The 17768-nt window shown below is 44.0% G+C and overlaps 1 protein-coding gene across 1 annotated transcript in view; it reads left to right on the forward strand.

Annotated features, from left to right (window-relative positions):
• The window catches only part of CACNA2D3 (calcium channel, voltage-dependent, alpha 2/delta subunit 3), an 869108-nt gene that overhangs the window by 165710 nt on the left and 685630 nt on the right, over positions 1-17768 (forward strand). Inside the window, exon 3 of the mRNA XM_012643362.1 lies at positions 13506-13622. Coding sequence (XP_012498816.1) covers positions 13506-13622 — 117 coding nt within the window. The remainder of the gene's footprint in view (positions 1-13505; positions 13623-17768) is intronic.

Consider the following 17768-nt stretch of genomic DNA (forward strand, 5'->3'; position numbering starts at 1 on the left):
AAAAATTGTGTTTCAGGGAATGTCCAAAATTCGACGTATATGCTTAATATACAGAAACCTTAAGCCATATGATAAATGTATGCTAATGATCAAACATACACATGACGATGTAGTGACTTAGACCAGCAGTCGTCCGAAGGCGTCGTGCATCCTGCACTGCACGGGAATTGGCAGCAGATGCCTATCACTGTTCACATCAAGGGACCTTTTCTGGGCCCTCTTGGTGTTCTTGGATAGTGCACAGAGGTGCTTAACCTGTGTCTACGGCCTTTGAGAGAATTCAAGGGACTATAAGTTTAGATGAGAAAAATACGATGTCTTTGATTTTCACTAATCTCTAACTGAAATTTATTACCTTCTTACAAGTGCAGGTGACAAGCCCAGCAGTGCCTGTGACTTTGTCACCAGCAGACACCACCAATGTTTTCCCATCACGTCATAGCTGATGCAGGTATCTCCTCGACACTGATGATTATGGTGGCTACAGACTCAGATGAATCTTGTCATTTAATGCACTGATGAAGAAACATCTCTATTTCTGCATCACAAATTTATGTTTTAAACATTTTGAAAACTGAGTTTTAGTATAAATGTTTTTTCTTATGTATTTTATTTTTTTCATTAAAAACATCATTCCAAGGAGGGGTCTGTGGGTTTCATGGGGTTTCAGAGCAGCCTGTGGCATGCCATCCCCCAAAACTCTAAAAATCCCCATCCTAAAGGCATATCATAGCATAATAATAACAATGTGGATGAAATGATTAATTTCCTAATATTTTCCTATATACCTTTTAGGATAAAAAAAAATATTGGTAGTGTAGTGATTTTATGTGTGTACTTAAGAGAGAAAGAAAGAAACATTAAATGTCCTAGTACTCAGAATTCTTCAAATTGCCGTAGAAAAATCCTTATCTCGAGAGTAATATGTGGACTTCTGTTAACTTCCCTGATTCCTCAACTTCAAAGTTTCATTTCCATGACTACCAACCCCAGATGTGTGAGGAATCAAGTGCTTTTGGTCATACTTGGGGGTCTGTGGGGAAAGGCAGCCTCAGGCTCTGAGCCCCTGCACGGCCAGGGAACCTCCAGTGGTGAGGGCGGCCCTGGCTCTGTCCACACCGGCTGGGACCTCGGTGAGCCAGGTGGGCATCTGTCCCTTGCTGGCGCCAGCTGGCGACCATAGCAGTGTTGATTGGAGGGCTGGTGTGGAGATGCAGTCCTCTTGCAGCCTGGCACATCACTGGCTTCTGGGAGACATGAGCGCATGTTACTCTGTGTCCTGATTTCCTCACACAAAGATGCATGAGGAGAAAGACCTTGAGAGACATTCCGTGTCTGTGTCCCAGAGTGTTCAAAGAAATGGACTCAGTGGGAGATTTCATATAAAAACACAGATTTTTGGCTTCTCTTAACAAATGGAAGAAGGGGTAACCACAGCGTGGCCCCCTCCCCAACACAAAGATCAAAGAAGCCAAGAAGTGGCCGTCATCTTACGATGGGACAGAAAGAAGCTCTACTGTTTGATGTAGACTCCAGACTGGCTTGGATTCCCTTACCTGGTATGACCTGTCTGGCCTTTGGAAGCCTTTGAGTTAGGATTATTTCTATGTTCCTTTTGTGTTCTAACATGGTGGTTTTAAAGATGTAGGGAAAAAGTCCTGGTGCGGGGCTTGATGAAGTATGTTAGAAAACCATTTGATTCTGAAGTTGGTGACTCTTAAAGTTTTAGAGGGTTCAGGTGATGTTTTTGCATCTCAGCATAGCGGAAGCTCTGCTGTAGTCCCCGCATTTTTGTTACTGTTTGTCGTGAATCAAATTGGAGGGTCACCTGCTGCAGACTCACTAGAGGACCTGTGGGCTTCTGTGGGCAAATGTGAGGCAAGGAGATGTGTCCACGAAGGATGCTGATACGATGGGTCATTTTTCTTGGCCTCAGATGTCAGCAGTGGGGAATTCTGTATCTTTCCAACACGAGAGAGGAGACTCAGTCCTCATCCCTTCCTTTCTACAGGAGGGAGGGCAGGTTGATGACAACTTGCCAAGCATTATCTCACTGTAGTTTTCTGTTCCCCCAGTGAAAAGCGAGGATCTGGCTATGCCGTAAATCGGTATCTCTGTATGCAGTTTGGAGTGGATAGAGTTAAAGATTCATTCAGATGCAGGCTCCTAACACTCATTCCGGCTTTTGGCTCTGTAACTACAGAAGCCACTTCAGCAGCTGCAAATAGTATTAGCTCTAAGCTTGTTAGGGATCTTGCAGACTCATTCATTGATTGCCTTCGATTTCCTGGACATCTTGGATATAGAATTAAAAAGACTTTAGTTAAGCCAATTAACTTTTGTGGCGCCTGGGCAGCTAACATCGTGTGCTAGAGAAGGTCACTGATGTTATTCAAATAGCAGTTTTATTTGAGCTGGGATTAAGGAAATCAGACAAAAGGTCTAAGAATTGTTTATAATGTGTTCCTTTCTGTGTTGCAATATCTTGGCCTTTACCATCTGAGTCTGACCATAATTACACATAGAAATGAGTGGGTCATGTTGTCCTTTCTGTAGATTGTGACTTGATTGCACCAGCTCTCAAGTATCCATCTTGCAAATTGTTCCCAGTCGAGTTTTAATCTGAGGTTTCCTCTAGCTACAGTTTATCAGGCTTTTAAAGTATGGCAATTAAGAGCATGGACTCCAGAGCCAGGCTGCCTGGGTTCCAATCCTGGCTCCCACAATGATTTAAGCTCCCATAGTAGTGACTTAGAGCCTGGGGTGCCCCCCAACAGCCCCCGTGGGTTCCATTCCTCAGGCCCTCTTACACTGGGTTGGGCTGTAAGGCTAGTTATTGCCAGTGGACTGGGAACTGATAAATGTCACTTTCAGGCTAAGGGATTCAAGAAGCAGGTACACCTTCTCTACTCACTCTTCCCCCATCTGCTGGCTGAATGCAGAAGACACCAAGGCCTGAGGGGAGAGCAGAGCCACAGAATGGGAGGATCCTGGGTCCCTGAAGCACTATGTGGAAGGCTCTCTGATAACAAGGAACTCCCTCTTGGCGGGGTTCTGTGAACAAGAAATAAACTTTTATTGTGTTAAGCTGATGAGATTTTTATTATAATGGCTAGTGTCCTCTTAACTAGTAAGCCCCTTGCTAGTGGTGTAACCTTGGGTAAATTACTTGATCGCTCTGTGCCTCAGTTTCCTAACCTGTAAAATGGAAGAAGTAATATCTATCTGTCCTGAAGGAAGGGCTGAGGAAATGCTGGCTTGGCTACTATTATGAATAATAAATGGTTATTGTGGTCATTCTTTCTGATCTTATGGGAGCAGGAAAGATGAATTATTTTATTTATTTATTTTTTTTGAGACAGAGTCTCACTGTGTTGCCCGGACTAGAATGCCATGGCGTCATCCTAGCTCACAGCAACCTCAAACTCCTGGGCTCAAGCGATCCTCCTGCCTCAGCCTCCCGAGCAGCTGGGACTACAGGCATGCGCCACCATGCCCGGCTAATTTTTTCTATATATTTTTTTAGTTGTCCAATTAATTTCTTTCTAATTTTAGTAGAGACGGGGGTCTCGCTCTTGCTCAGGCTGGTTTCGAACTCCTGAGCTCAAACAATCCGCCCGCCTCGGCCTCCCAGAGAGCTAGGATTACAGGCGTGAGCCACCGCGCCCGGCCGAGATGAATTATTTTTAACTGGGAACATGAGAAGAATGTGTTTCAAAAAAGTAGGCTGCAGAAAGCAATCCGTTATCAAGTAGTGCAGGCTTTGTACAGTAACGTTTTCTTATTTGCATTTTGGCTGTAGTTAAGTTCGTTGGTGTACACAAAAGACACTCATAAATGCACACAATGAGATTTTTCTTCTCTAACACACATGGACCTGTAATGTGGGGTTGGGAGGATGTATGCACAGCATAAATATTCTTGTTTCAGAGCCTCAGATCCCCATGCAGTAATCCAGAGAATCCTCAGGAATTGGAGTTTTTTTCTAAGTACTGAGACCATTTGATTGTGTTCTGTGGACAGATGAATTGCCCAGTTTTAAAGCAGCGTGTGATGATACCATACTAGGGCAGGGGTGGTTGTGTCAACAGCTGGTTTAGTAGCTTAGCGCTGACTTCATTTCCCTCATGTACAACATGAATATCATGCAGCATTCACACTCTGTTTTATCACCACACAGCTAAAATTTATCAGAGGCATTTGTCCAGTTGACTGTGTTGAACAGTAAAAGCTTATGAGACTTATCGAGATTTCTTAAAAAGAGTATAGACAGTAAAACAGGGAGAGGAGAGATAGCCATCTTTTAATTCTGGACCTGACAATCTGGGAGTAGTAGAAATCTGTCAGAGACCACCCACTGCAGAGCCAGCTGCGCTGGCGGCAGCCTCCCGGGAACGCTGTGATGTAGTGGGGCACTCTACACAGCTAGCTGGGAGCAGGGCTCCGGGGGACGCTGACCATTTTGTGACAGTGCTCTCTGGAGCTGGGTGCCAGAAGGCACCTTGAGAAGTCATTTAGACCACACCACTTCTTTCCCTTAGCTGGAAGTTCTTAAAAACGTGCTGAGGAAACTACAGCCTTCAGTGCTGCTTCACGGCCGTGCTTCTCACCCCACAGAGGGTGGGGTCTGCTCACAGGCCATATTCTGAGTCCTCCAGTGGGCTGCCCTTGCCACAGGCCTGCAGAAGTGGGAGCTGAGCGGCTCCCTGCCTCCTGTCTGCCTCCTCTTTGGGTTGCAGTTCAGTGTGCCCCGTCCTCCTCTCTCTCCTCATTCCGAAACAGGGTCTCTTGTTCTGATGCGGATTATCTCTTGTTCTCGCACTAGCTATGACAGAAAAATTGCATTCTTCGAGGATCGTCCGCAAGTGTAACTAGATCTGGAAGAGCACGGCATTCACAGTGGATATTTTTGACCTTGGAGACACTTGATTGGAATACCTTTGTGAAACCGAATTATTCACACAATATAGCACTTTTCATTTTCAAGGAGAAAAATATTCTTCTGTGACCGAGAGTTCCATGAAGTCGGTTAGTTTTGTTATTATAGTTAAGAAGAAGTGTTCCTAACATCCGCTTAAAGGATTTAGAAATACATTTACTCGGAAACACATAGCTGCTTTGAAGTGCTGTGTTTTGAGGTGACACTTTTGCATGCAATAATTGAGTTGAGAGGAATACTGCGTACATTGATGTCATCATAAGAAAATGACACTGCCTATAAGGAGAGACCCAAAAATTGTAGATGATCAGTTTTTACTGCAACATCTTTAGTAACATGTCTAAAACTGGCGTCCCCCCACATACAAATATAGACTTCTAGCAACCAATTTTTGCTAGAGAAGAGAGCCGTCACCAAAGAGTTCCTGTTGAAGACCCTTGGAGTCCTGATGTTACTGCTGAGAGTGACATTGGGGGCTGTTGGTCTATTAGGTTGTGAATGTTGGCTGAGAATTTCTTCTTCTTGTTGAGGCAAGAAAATGACCTTTTTCAGAAGTTTTAGAACAGATATCGAGATTTATTCCTGCCTCTGCCATCGCCGTCACCGATGTTTGAGTCCTTCACTCTGTTCAGCATTCTGCCGGGTACTTTACACAGTTCACCTCATTTGATCATCCCCAGAACAATATGAGGTCTGGCATCCACTGTACCATGAAGGAAAGGAGGCGGGTGGGGGCCAGTCAACTTGTCACAGAGCTGGTACATGGTGATGCGGGAACTTGAACGTGCTACCTCTGGCTGGGGAGTCCCTGGTCCTAGCACCATGCCACGCTGCCTACCGACTGCACATCAGTGCTCCTCCTGTGACTTGCACCTTGGCCAGTAATTCTAAGCCAAGCAGGATGCTGCAAACTGGATGCAGATTATTTCCCACCCAACCCATCCTGGTCAGCTGTCTTCACCAGGAATAAGACAGAGCAGGAACCGTGTCACTCTGTCCCCACTGCAGGGACATGAGGTAAGCTTACAGTTTATGGGCAACCTAGAGAGACTGTCCCCTCCCTTTCTTCTCTCCTCACCCACCTCCCCTTGCTCCCTGTTTCCACCAAGTCTTGTCCCAGATGTCCTGCCTCTACTTACCACAGCCACCTCATGATGGCTCATGAGCATCTAATCACATCAATAGGGTCCTTCGCAGACTACATCTCCCAGGAGGCAGGGGGTGATATATGCTGCACGGTCATCCCCTTTTCTCGGAGCTTTGGCTAATCTGTCATTTTACAGCCCTCCCCATGACCCTCTTTCTCCCTGGTGACCGTGATGACCAGCCCTTCCTGTGCCTGGCCAGAACACCTTGGCACATCTGGCGGAAGTGACCTGCCTGCTCTGCGGATGGGTGCCCCAGAGAAGGGCACACTCAGACCAGCTGTGTGCGATATGAGGGTTCAGGTTTACATAGAACCGATCCATGCAGCTCTGTTCCAACTTATTTTTAAATAAAATGAACCAAAAATAAGCCTCCTTATACCCCAAGGGAACCACATGTATTTGCCAACACATCCCCCCTCCACCCTGCAGCCTGGCACATGGTAGACGATTTGTAAATATTTATTGAATGAAGGAAAATAGCAGCAATTTCAGTTTAAGTTCCTTTTTTGTGTTGGCATAATCCCTACTTAAATGATTGGTTTAATGAATTTATTTCTTGCACTGTGGCTGTTTTAGAGCTTGAAGGAATGAGACTAAGACACGAAATTGAACCTTAGGAAGGGAATGTGAGATGTCTTCCATTCTTACATAACAAAGCACCTCAAAGGGTTCTGGGCTTTGACTGTCTCTAGGTTGCTTTCCCAGTGTCAGGGTATACCTGGGGATCTGGGTGAGGGGATTTCACGGGAAGTGCCAGCAGCACGGGAGAGGGGTGGAGAAGCGGGCCAGCTGCTCTCAAGGCGTGGGCTTGGAGGCAAACGCTGCGGATTCTCACTTGGGGATGGGCAGGTCCTCACTGTGCCATCTTCTCCTCGGACCTTCTGTCTGTCCTCATGTGGTGATTTAATCATGCCAACCCTAGAGATGTAATTTTAGTTTTTGATGAGGAAACTTAGCCAAGAGACCATGTTAAAAAACACCCGCTCTTTTGCTAATGGTACTTTCTGCATCTATCCTCTGCAGAGGACATCTGTTTTTGTCTTGGTGCCAAGCGCACCCAGAGCCCCCTCTTCCATGTTTGGCTTTTATCCCAATTCATCGTGACTGGGCCAGAAGTCTCCTGACTTGAGCTCCCTCTCTGGGGGCTGTTCTAGGTGACTCACTTCTAGATACGCAGTTATCACGTAGGAAAAAAAAATGACCCAAATGTATGAACAGCATTAAGTGTTCTGACAGTGAAGTAGTGCTTTCCTTTTCCTGGTGTTTGTGTGAAATGATCTGGCAAAATAGATGCTGCAGAAATAATGCATTTCTGTGTCTCCCTTCTCAAATGATGAATGTTCTTGGCTCATCACAGGATTTCTTGCCAAATGCTGATTCTGCTAACAGAAGGAAAGGAAGCTTCAGAGGTTCTTTTGTGACAGAGGGAATACAAAGTTTCTCAGGCTTGCCTTCCTTCTGTGTCACGAAAGCTAAGAGGTGTTCTTGCAAAGGGCTGTGTTCTGACCAGACCCTGGTCTTGGCGAAAGCCACACACAGGCTGCCTTGCTCAGACACCTCGGGCCACTGTGCCAAGCCAGGGGCAAGCACAGTGAAGAGCAACAATGTCGTCAACCTGCTGGAGTTTGTTACATTAAGAGCTTCAGTTCAGGAAGGCAAGAGCATGACAACACAACACTTACTAGAATCCTCTGTAGCAGAAATGCCAAGAGCACTAGGATTTGAGGTGGCCTGTTATGTGCAGGCCCCATGCCAGGGGCATTGACAGATGTCCTCCCAGTAAGACTGCAGAGCAGCCCTGGAGGAAGGTCATCATTGTCCCTCGGTGTTCTGCACGAGGACACTGAGGCCCAGGAGGGTAAAGAATTTCCTTAAAGTGACATGACCAGCTGGCCCAAACCATCAGACCTCTTAATGTCTCTTGGGGAGCCCCACCTCTCATTCCTCTGCCTCTTCTGTCCCCTCCTCATAGTTCTCTCCCATGTTCTGACAACTCCAGCCTCCGAATTCCTTATCCTCATCCAGTTTTGCCTCCCCCACTCCATTCTGCACACTGAGGTTGTTCAAAAGCACACACCTAGTCACTGATCCCTCCTATCCTTAAACCTTTCACTGGTGCAGTTGTAGCCTGTCTCTGCACCCCTGTCTACCTATCCAAATCAGGCTGAGGCCCAGATTCCCAGTGCTAGCACACCACCCTCGATGACCTGGCCTGTGCTCACTTCATGGCTCCATCTCTCACCCGTGTTGCCCACTTGGTCATTCATGCTCCAGCAGGCAATTCCTTGAGCCTGGCACCCTCAGCCCCTATTGCATCTCCCACCTCTGGCACACCAGAGACACCAAGTATAGTTTGCGAAACAAATAAATGGAGTGCTAGAGACAGGATTAAAGCCAGACTGGCTCAGATCTTTAATCTGGTGGCATAGCCATCTCCTCCATGTGTGTTTTCCTCTCTGCCTTTCCTTTGTGTGTTTACAGGGACCTGCTAATACTTTCCCAACTCCTTTTCACAGTTGAAGGATGACTGCTTTTACATGAAACCAAAGTAATTTATAGTGTGGTCCTTGAAGCTACAGAAAATAAAAAGCCCCGTTGCCTGCACAGCTGCGTGGGGAGGCAAACTCGGGGAGGAGGAGGAGCTTGAGGCATTTTTTCCTCCTGGTCTTTCTTGGTACTTTGGAAAATAAAAGCCAATTTGTAGCCCACATATGGCCGTGGAGTAATTTCTAAGTGAGCTTCCAGGGCTGCCTTCTGAGAAGGTTTGCTCTTCTCTCCCCAGGTATTTTTATTGTCGAGAGCTATGTCTGCTCCCCTGGGGGAGCAGGCTCCATGCTCACCCCCTTCGGAGGCCCTGTGGAGGGACAGAATAGACTTCCGTGATGTCACATGTGCCCTGGCTGTCTGGGGCAGCCTTGTGAACAGCTGTAGCCCTTGTTCGCTGACAATGTCTCCAGTTTTTGGTATCCGACTGTCTTGCCAAGTCCAAGAGTTGGCTACAACATCAACGAAACAGGTGGTTTTATGACCATGAAATCGGCCCTCTGAAACAAGTTTGCAAATATTTACACCATCAGCCTTCTATCCCTGTACCTCTTAATCCCTGCCTCCCCCCACTTCAAAAGACCAAGTGGTTGGAAGTCAGACTTCGCGAGGTTTAAAACCCTCTTTCTAATCGTTTGGCATTTGGCCTTCAGCACCTGACTGACCCTCGTTGTGCCTCAGAACTCCACACACGTGGGGATAATACCTCTCAGTGTGGTTGTGAGGATTAGACAAATTACCATGTGAAAAGCTACCAGCACCTGCTGGACCTGTGATAGACACAGGACTCATTTTAGTGACTTCCTTAGACTCTGCCAGTGCAGACCTGTCGCTAAGCCACACAGATTCTAACTGGGACCACATTTCCCTAAAGGAATTAAGTGTCCAAATTCTATTCTGAATATAACTACAACTTTATATTTTCTAATTTCCAAAATAGTATGTTCGTTGTAAAAATCAGAAAATATAGGTAAGCTGTATTTTCTGTATTTTTTTGAAGAAAGAAAAAAATCATTTGTAATTGCACAACTGGCTGTGAACCTTTGGTGTATGTCCTTCTAGTAGGGTGTGTGCTTGCCTGCATGCGTGTGTATGGATTGGTGATTTAAAACAGTAAGTAGTCATTTACTATCTAATATATTATACTATATGTGTGTTTCCTACATTCTCTGACGTGGTGTGAGATGGTTATATGGAATTCTGTTGTACTGGTGTAGCTCACTTTATCCAGTTACTGGAGGTCAAATTGCCTGGTTTCCTACTATAGATACGTTTTTAATGGTTTTGATACATATCACCATTCTAAGCTGCTAAGGGCTTTCAATTGATAAATGACCATCATTGGGTTACTCTCTCTGTTCTTCAACATCTTTTGATTCTAGCAATGTTTCCTGGAAAGAGTAAGGCATTACATTATTCTGACCTGGTTCCAGCAGGTATTAACACATCTTGAAAAGAAAGAGTGCTTTTTTGCTCATGGGGTAAATTCCCCAGGGTGGTAAGAAAGTAGCATATACTTGGCCCATTTGCAAAGAAGACATGTTGGCATGTGGCCTGAACGGGGAGGACTCAGGCTAGAAGCAGAATAGAACCAGTGAACTGCGTAGTTTGTCTCTGATCTGGAATCCTCAGCTTGGCAAAGAGCTTTGTGTTGAGATTGGTTAGCGATGTTGCAGGCACAAGTAGCCCTGGAGACAGACAACCCTCCATAAAGTCACTGGCTCCTTTCTGCATAGCAGACTCAGAAGAAGAAGAGAGATTGCAGGAAGATCTCACTGAAAACTTGGTGGAAAGTCAGAGTTAAATAAATTAATTTCCTTCTAGATGTCTATTGAGAGAGAAAAACATGCAAGTAACAGATACGGCCGGAATATTGGAGCATGATTTAAAAACCAAAAAATTTAGGTAAAGGTTAATTGTGAATCCATTTTATTTTTCTTCATCTTAAGCCTCTAGATCACCTTAAGTTACAGATACCGGGCTGATACTAATTTCATTTTGTTTTATTTGCTTCTTGAACTTTGTGTTTTTGACGGTGAATCAGCCTTGGTATAAGCTGGGCTCTGCTATTGGCTTTCGGGGCACGTCTAGCAGGTGGCAGAGAGCCCCCGGAATTTTTGGCTCCAAAGATACTGGCTTGCACTTAGGGAAGGTTTCCAGCGATTGTCATTGCAGTTTTATTCACCAGAGGATGCTGTTCGCTAGAGCTGGGTTGGGCGAGGCAGGGTCCCACATCCCAGGCCAATCCAGTCAGACTCCCAAGGGGTGAGGAAGGTCACTCTTTGTCTTAGTTCGTTTTGTGTTGCTATAATAGAGTATCACAGACTGGGTAATTTATAAGAAAAGAAATTTATTTTTCACCGTTCTGGGGGCTGGGAAGTTTATGGTCAAGGGGCCTGCATCTTGTGAGGGCCCGCTTGCTGCATCGTCCTTCGGCAGTAGCTGGAAGGGCAAGAGAGTGCGAGAGAGCCAGATAGCAAGAGGGAGCCAAACTTGCTTTTATCACAAAACCCACTCTCCAGATAACTAACCTACTCCTGAGATAATGACAGTAATCCGTTCAGGAGGACAGAGCCCTCATAACCTAGTCACCCCTTATTAGGCCCCATCTCCCAACGCTGTTGCATCGGGGATTAAGTTTCCAACACATGAACTTTGAGGGACACATTCAAACCCTAGCACCCTTACAGAACCACAGGGCAATGCAGCTGCATTCTTACCTGCATCTTCCTGGCAAAATCACAATTGTTCTGTCCTGTGAGTGTCTGCTGTGGGCTGCAGTGGTGACCAGAAGGACTTGTCCTCACCTCCTGGGTCACACAATCTGTGATGCCAGGAGAGATGAGCATGGAGTCCTTTGGGCGCTGGGATGGAGAGTGCAGCCTCCTTGTCTTGGGGGAAACAGGACAGCCTTGGAGGGGAGGAGGGAAAGTCTAGAAGAAGGAATAATGGTTTTCTAGGTGAAATGCAAGAGAGAGGCACTCAGAGCAAACTCATAAGATTTTTATGGATGTTTTCAGGGCATAGAAAGAAGCATGAAACTACAACTCATGGTCTATTATAGGACCGTCCAGAGCAGTCCAGAACATCTAATAAATAATGTAGCAAATGTCTGTCTTGGTCCAGACTCAGCTGGTCTAGAGAGAGCACGTTGTTTATTTCTTTGGGATCAACTTAATTCTGAGAAACTCCAAGCTGTTGGGTCTGATGTTCAGGCCTGAGGCCCCAGTGCCCAGTCTGAGAATCTCTTCCTGTAGTCTCACTATGATAGGGTCTGGTGGTGGGTGCCGGAAACTCCATGTCTGGAGTCCTACCTGCTTGTATGGGTAAGGGGGTATCTTGCTTCTAGAACCCATATCCAGAGACCCTCAGCCTCAGCTCCAGACTCTAGGGATTTTGTTTTAGTCTTAGGGGAGTGAGAATTCTCTCTTTACATTCATTCCTTTCCTTAGAGTCCCTCCCTCTGCCCTCAAACCCTAATCTCCTTTTAGCATACCCAGTATTATTACCTCACAGGACTTGAAATTTGAGCAAGGAAGGGAGGGGTTTTGTGTGACATGCACACTTACACACACACACACACACACACACACACACACACACACACATACACACACACACACACGCATCCCCCTTCTTCCTGGAGGGAAGGAGAAACTGAGCCTCCTCTCAGTTTCCATTGTTGAAGGTATAAGATGGGGGAATGAATGGGGAGAAAATACAAATTTATATCTCAAAAATTATCCTGCCATTAAAAAGGCTTTCTGGTTTCCACTTCAGAAACGACTCTAAAGGGCCATAGAGCCAAGAAGAGATGCGGAGCCTTGTTTTTCCTAAGCAGGAGCTTGGGGTGAGGGGGTAGGAGCTGACCCAGAGTGTCCCCACAGTAAGAGTAAATACACAGACCTGGGAGTTTTAGTTCCGCAGCCTTTTCATAACTACGTAAGTGTAATGGATTCATTTTGACATGAAATGTATTTTGAACTCCATTTGGAAGGTCCCTATTAATAGACAATATTTCTTTCTGGTAGGAATAAAATTAAATCTTTAGTTAAATCAATTTTTGGTCTCAGGACGCTTTATGTTCTTACAGAATATTGAGGACCCCTAAGGGCTTCTGTGGATGTGGGTTCGTCATATCTGTTGATATTTGCCATAGTAGAAATTAAAACCAAGAAATTTAAAAAGTAATTAATTCAAAAGATAAAAAATTCATTACACGTTAACACAAATAATGTATTTTATGAAAAATAACTATACTTTCCACAATAAAAAAAAAATTAGAGGCGTGGCTTTTTTTTATTATTTTGTAAATCTCTTTAGTGTTTGACTTAAGGGAAGACGATTGGATTCTCATATTTGCTTCTATATTCAATCTCTTGTGCTTTGTTGACGTCTATGAAGAAAATCCATCTTCACATAGATATGCTGTTGGAAAAAGGAGGACTTCATGAACCCCTGCAGGGGTCTTAGGGATCCTTTGAAGTTTTGGGGCCACTTTGAGAACTGGTAGATTACCAAAGTATATGATGGATTTTAAATGAAAAATCGTCTTTTATTGAGAATTTGAGTAAACTGTGGGTCAAATGAGTCCCTTATGAACAGACAGATGATAAAGAGTTTAATTGGGTTAAGATTTATTCCTTTCCTGAGTGCTAGTTAAGTTTCCAAAAAGAGCCAGAATCAGTTTCACATTTCTCCCTACTTGGTTTAATAATTTTGAAATACAGTCCAGTAGCCACAAATCCAGCAGAAGCAGTCATATTACAGTTTTGATTTTATTTATTCCTTGTAGGTAGATGTGCTATGAAATCACAGGTTGGTGTTTTACGGTATCATATGCCTTTAATGAACGTTGTCTTACGTTCTTACAGAAATACAAAGAATATGAAAAAGATGTTGCCATAGAAGAAATTGACGGCCTCCAACTGGTGAAAAAGCTGGCAAAGAACATGGAAGAGATGTTCCACAAGAAGTCTGAGGCAGTGCGGGTAAGCGCCTCTGGTTTCTGCTCCATGTTGCCCCAAGACACAAAGGCAGCTCTGGGGACCGGCATTGATGAACCCGGCTCTTAAAGACACATGTTGACTCACTCAGCTATTACGTAAACACTGTTATTTCTTTAGTCTGTTTAAGCAGGAAAAGTAGTCACTAGAGGCATGAATTGCCTTTTCATAGGGGGTTCTGATACAGGAAAGTGGATCCCAACACTGGGCTTGGGTTGAAGGCCAAATGAGTTCTTGGCTTTGCATGAGAAAGAATTCAAGCATGAGCTGACAGATTAAGGCAAAAGCAAGTTTTGTTGAAATAGAAAGGGGGAAAAAAAGAGAAAAGTAGCTATCCCATAGACAGGGCAATGGCTATTTCTCAGATCAACAGAGAGTAGCACCTTGTGAGTTTTCAGGGTCTTATTTTTTACCTTCTATTTAATTTCATGTTAAGTGGAGAGAGGATTATTTCTAAGATTTCTGGGAAAGGGGTGAGGAGTTCCTGGAACTGAGGGTCCCTCCCTTTTCTGAACCATACAGGGGTAACTTCTAGGAGTTGCCATGGCATTTGTAAACTATCATGAAGCTAGTGGGAGTTTCTTTTAGTATGCCAATACATTATAAGTAGGGTATAATGAGCAGTGAGGGTAACCTGAGGTCGTTTTTCATGGCCATCTGGGTTCTAGCTGGTTTTGTCCCATTTCTCCATCTCTTGTTTTATCAGAGATCTTGGTTCAGGGCTTATGACTTTGTTGAGCAAGGCCTGTGATTCCCTATCTCAGTTCTGGTGCCAGTCTTCTTCTTACAATTTTATGCCTTCAGCAAAGGTGCCACTGATTGTACAGCCATGGAGCATGGACCCACAACTGTGTGATGCATTCCCTAATTGCCAAAAATCATTCAAAGATATGCTGTGGTTCAACTAAGGAACTATAAAAAATTTAAGCGATGCTTGCCAAAATGTGGAATTGAAAATCTCAGCGGGGTAAATGATGTCTAGATGAAGTTAGAAGTTCTCCTTACCTTTATTGGAACATTACTGTAATTATAATGTTTGTTTTGACCTACTGGTCAAATTTTCAGAGCTCCCTGAAATTTCATAATATCAGCTAGACAGAGGGAACTGCAGTGCACATGGTATCATTTTAGATTTCTTAGATGGCTTCCAACTATTCCTTATTGCCGACCAAACAGGGCATCTTATGTTATTTAGTACATGTGAATGTTACAATATCCTACATTAATGCCATACTGACATAGGATTATGAGAAAGAATTGCAATCTGAAGAGTCCTTTATTTCTAATGTATAGTTTGCTTACCTTTCAATTTTAATAATTATCTCTAGAATCACGTTGTCATAAAAGACCACGTCCTGCTTTACTTTCTTTCACACTTAATCGGCAAAACCAAACTTTCCCAAGTTATATCTGACTTGGGTCTGATAACCCCACACCTTTGCTTGTCTCTAAAACATTTTGTGCTGTTTTGATTTAGGGAGGGAGTGATCGTAGCTTAATAGGGAAGAGCATGAGTTTGACCTGGGCTTAGTGCCTGCCTTTATCACTTACTAAGTTTTGACCTTTGGCAAAACAGTCTTTATGAGCCTCAATTTCCTCATCCGTAAAATGGGAAAAACTCACACAGGGAGTATGAAGATCAAAGTTACAATTTTTAGTCACTTAGCATAGACCGTGGCACATAAACAGTGCTCAGTGAATGGTAGCTGCTGCTAAAGCTATGATTATTGATTATTATTTTTTTTTTTAGATGAAGTCTTGCTATATCACCCAGGCTGGTCTCAAACGCCTGGGCTCAGGTGATCCTCCCACCCCAGCCTCCTGAGTAGCTAGCATGAGCCGCTGTTCCACACAATTATTGATTTAAGTAAGACGAGACTTTTCGGTGGAAGCTCTGACATATGTTAGAAGAAAAAGATCACTTTCATTTGCCACAAAAATAGTGCACTAACAGGCAGCCCTGGAAGCTGCATGGAGGTCTCTGGGTATATCCTTAAGCCACTATCTTGAAGCAAGTACTCTTCCCAACAGATATGATAGCCTGGTGGCCATTCGTATCTAACAAGCAGACTCAGAAATAATAATTTAAAAAAAGCCCACTGCAATTACTATTTTATGTTTATAAGGCGAACACTTTTTTGGTGGGATTTTTAGAATATATTGAAAAATATGAAACACAGAAAAAAAAATTCTAAAAATCCCACCACCTGGCAGGAATCTATGGCTTATGTTTTTGTGTTTCTTTCCTTCTAGTCTTTTTTCTTTGCATTTCTGTGCATGCACTTGTGTGTGTGTTTCTTTTTTCAAATTTGCAGTAATAGTGCTTGTTCACTTTTTATATCCAACTGCTTTTCACTTCTTTCTGCCATTCTAGTATGAGCATTTTTTTGTGTCACTGTATTTTGTGATTTTCTTAAATGGCCGCATAACATTCCAGTCTATGAGTGTGTCCTACTTGAGTCAACTGTTCCTGTATATTTGGATGTTTAAGTTGTTTGCCAGTTTTGATATAAATAATGCTACAGTGATTCTTCTTATATACTTACAATGGATCAGCCAGCTGAGCATGTACTACATGTCGGCTGCTCCTTTAAGGATTTTACATGTGCTCACTTATCCTTGTAACAGCCCTATGGCGGAGGTTGCTATCACCCCCATTTTACAAAAGAGGAAACTGAGAGGCAGAAGGTGAGTAACTTCTCCAGGTCATATGGGGAGTGAAAGGTGGGCTGCAGACAGGTGGACCCCAGAGTCCACTTCTTGACTGCCTCCGTGCCCTCGGCACTCTGGAATGTACGTTGATTTCCGTAACACGAATTCCTGAACATGGCAGGGGCTCAGAGGCTCCGAACCAATATTTAAGGTTCTGTGTGCCTATGAAAACATTTCCATCCAGATACGGTTGTGCCAATTCACAGCCCCTCCTGCCCTCGTGTTATGCAAGTGCTTATTTTCCCGAATCCTTGCAAAATAAATAAATAAATAAAATTGTAATAGTGACAGTATTGGCAATTTGAGAGGGGGCAATATTATTGTTTTAACTTACATTTCTTTGTGAACCACAGAATTTTAGAGTAGAAAGGGACATAAATATCTTTACTTCTGCTTCTGTAACTGACAGGCAAGGAAGCCCTGTTGTGAGGCCAGTGAGAAAAGCTGAGTTACCAGGGTGGATCTCTTTTTCCTTGTTTACCTTTCTGGAGTTGTTCGGAAGAGTCAGTGACTTAACAATGCATGCTTACGTTTATCGAGGTCAGATGCACCAGCTATTAAGCATGTGGTATATGTCATCTCATTTAGTCCTCACATCAACCCTAGGAGTGAGATACTGTTATTACTGTTGTCTTAGGAATGAGCAAATGGGCTTGGCAGAATGAAGTCATTTGCCTGGGTCACATGGGCAGTGCTCAGTGGAGTTCGTTTTTGTACCCAGGCGGTGGGATTGCAGGGCCTCTGTGTGCATCTGTGTAAAGTGTTTATTTAGCTCAGTGCTGGCAAACAGTAAATGTTCAGTAAACATTTGCTGTTACTGCTGGTTAGGAGGCCTTCCAACGTGTGGGCATTTAATAGTGAGAGAGGCTTGTGGCTTCAGGAGGCACCTGGGTGATGACAGGAGGGAACATGAACTGGGTTTAACATCTTTATACTGCCTAATTTTGACAACTTTTTGCTTAAAATTAGTGAAGTTAACAACAACACAACAACAAGAAAAAGACTATTTCATATGGTTGGTGTGGTTCCTTTGTAAAGAAAAAAGAAGTTGCTCTGTTTGGATTGAAATGTTCCCGTAATAAATGCAGCTAGGATTCTTTGAAATGTATCTTCTATGTATTTTTAAAATAAATGTACGGGCTACGGGCCCTTTGTAAGCACGATTGAGGCCGTAACATCATGGTTAATTGGTCCCAGTCTTAAAAAGGGTTTGCAGGTCAAGTTGGGGTTTGGTCTGGAGACGGTTGAGATGATCCCCACTGTGAGCCGTGTGGCTCTATTGGCAACAGTCAGAACCGTGTGGCATCTGCAATGAGATGTCGATTTAGAGGCCAAGGGAGCAGCCAGTGTCACTCTTTTCTTATTATAATGCCACCTCACTTCTCCAGTAAGAAAGGTTGCAGTTTGCCTGTGAGATTG

The sequence above is a fragment of the Propithecus coquereli genome, unplaced genomic scaffold, assembly GCF_000956105.1.
Source record: "Propithecus coquereli isolate 6110/MARCELLA unplaced genomic scaffold, Pcoq_1.0 Scaffold1, whole genome shotgun sequence".
NCBI lineage: Eukaryota > Metazoa > Chordata > Mammalia > Primates > Indriidae > Propithecus > Propithecus coquereli.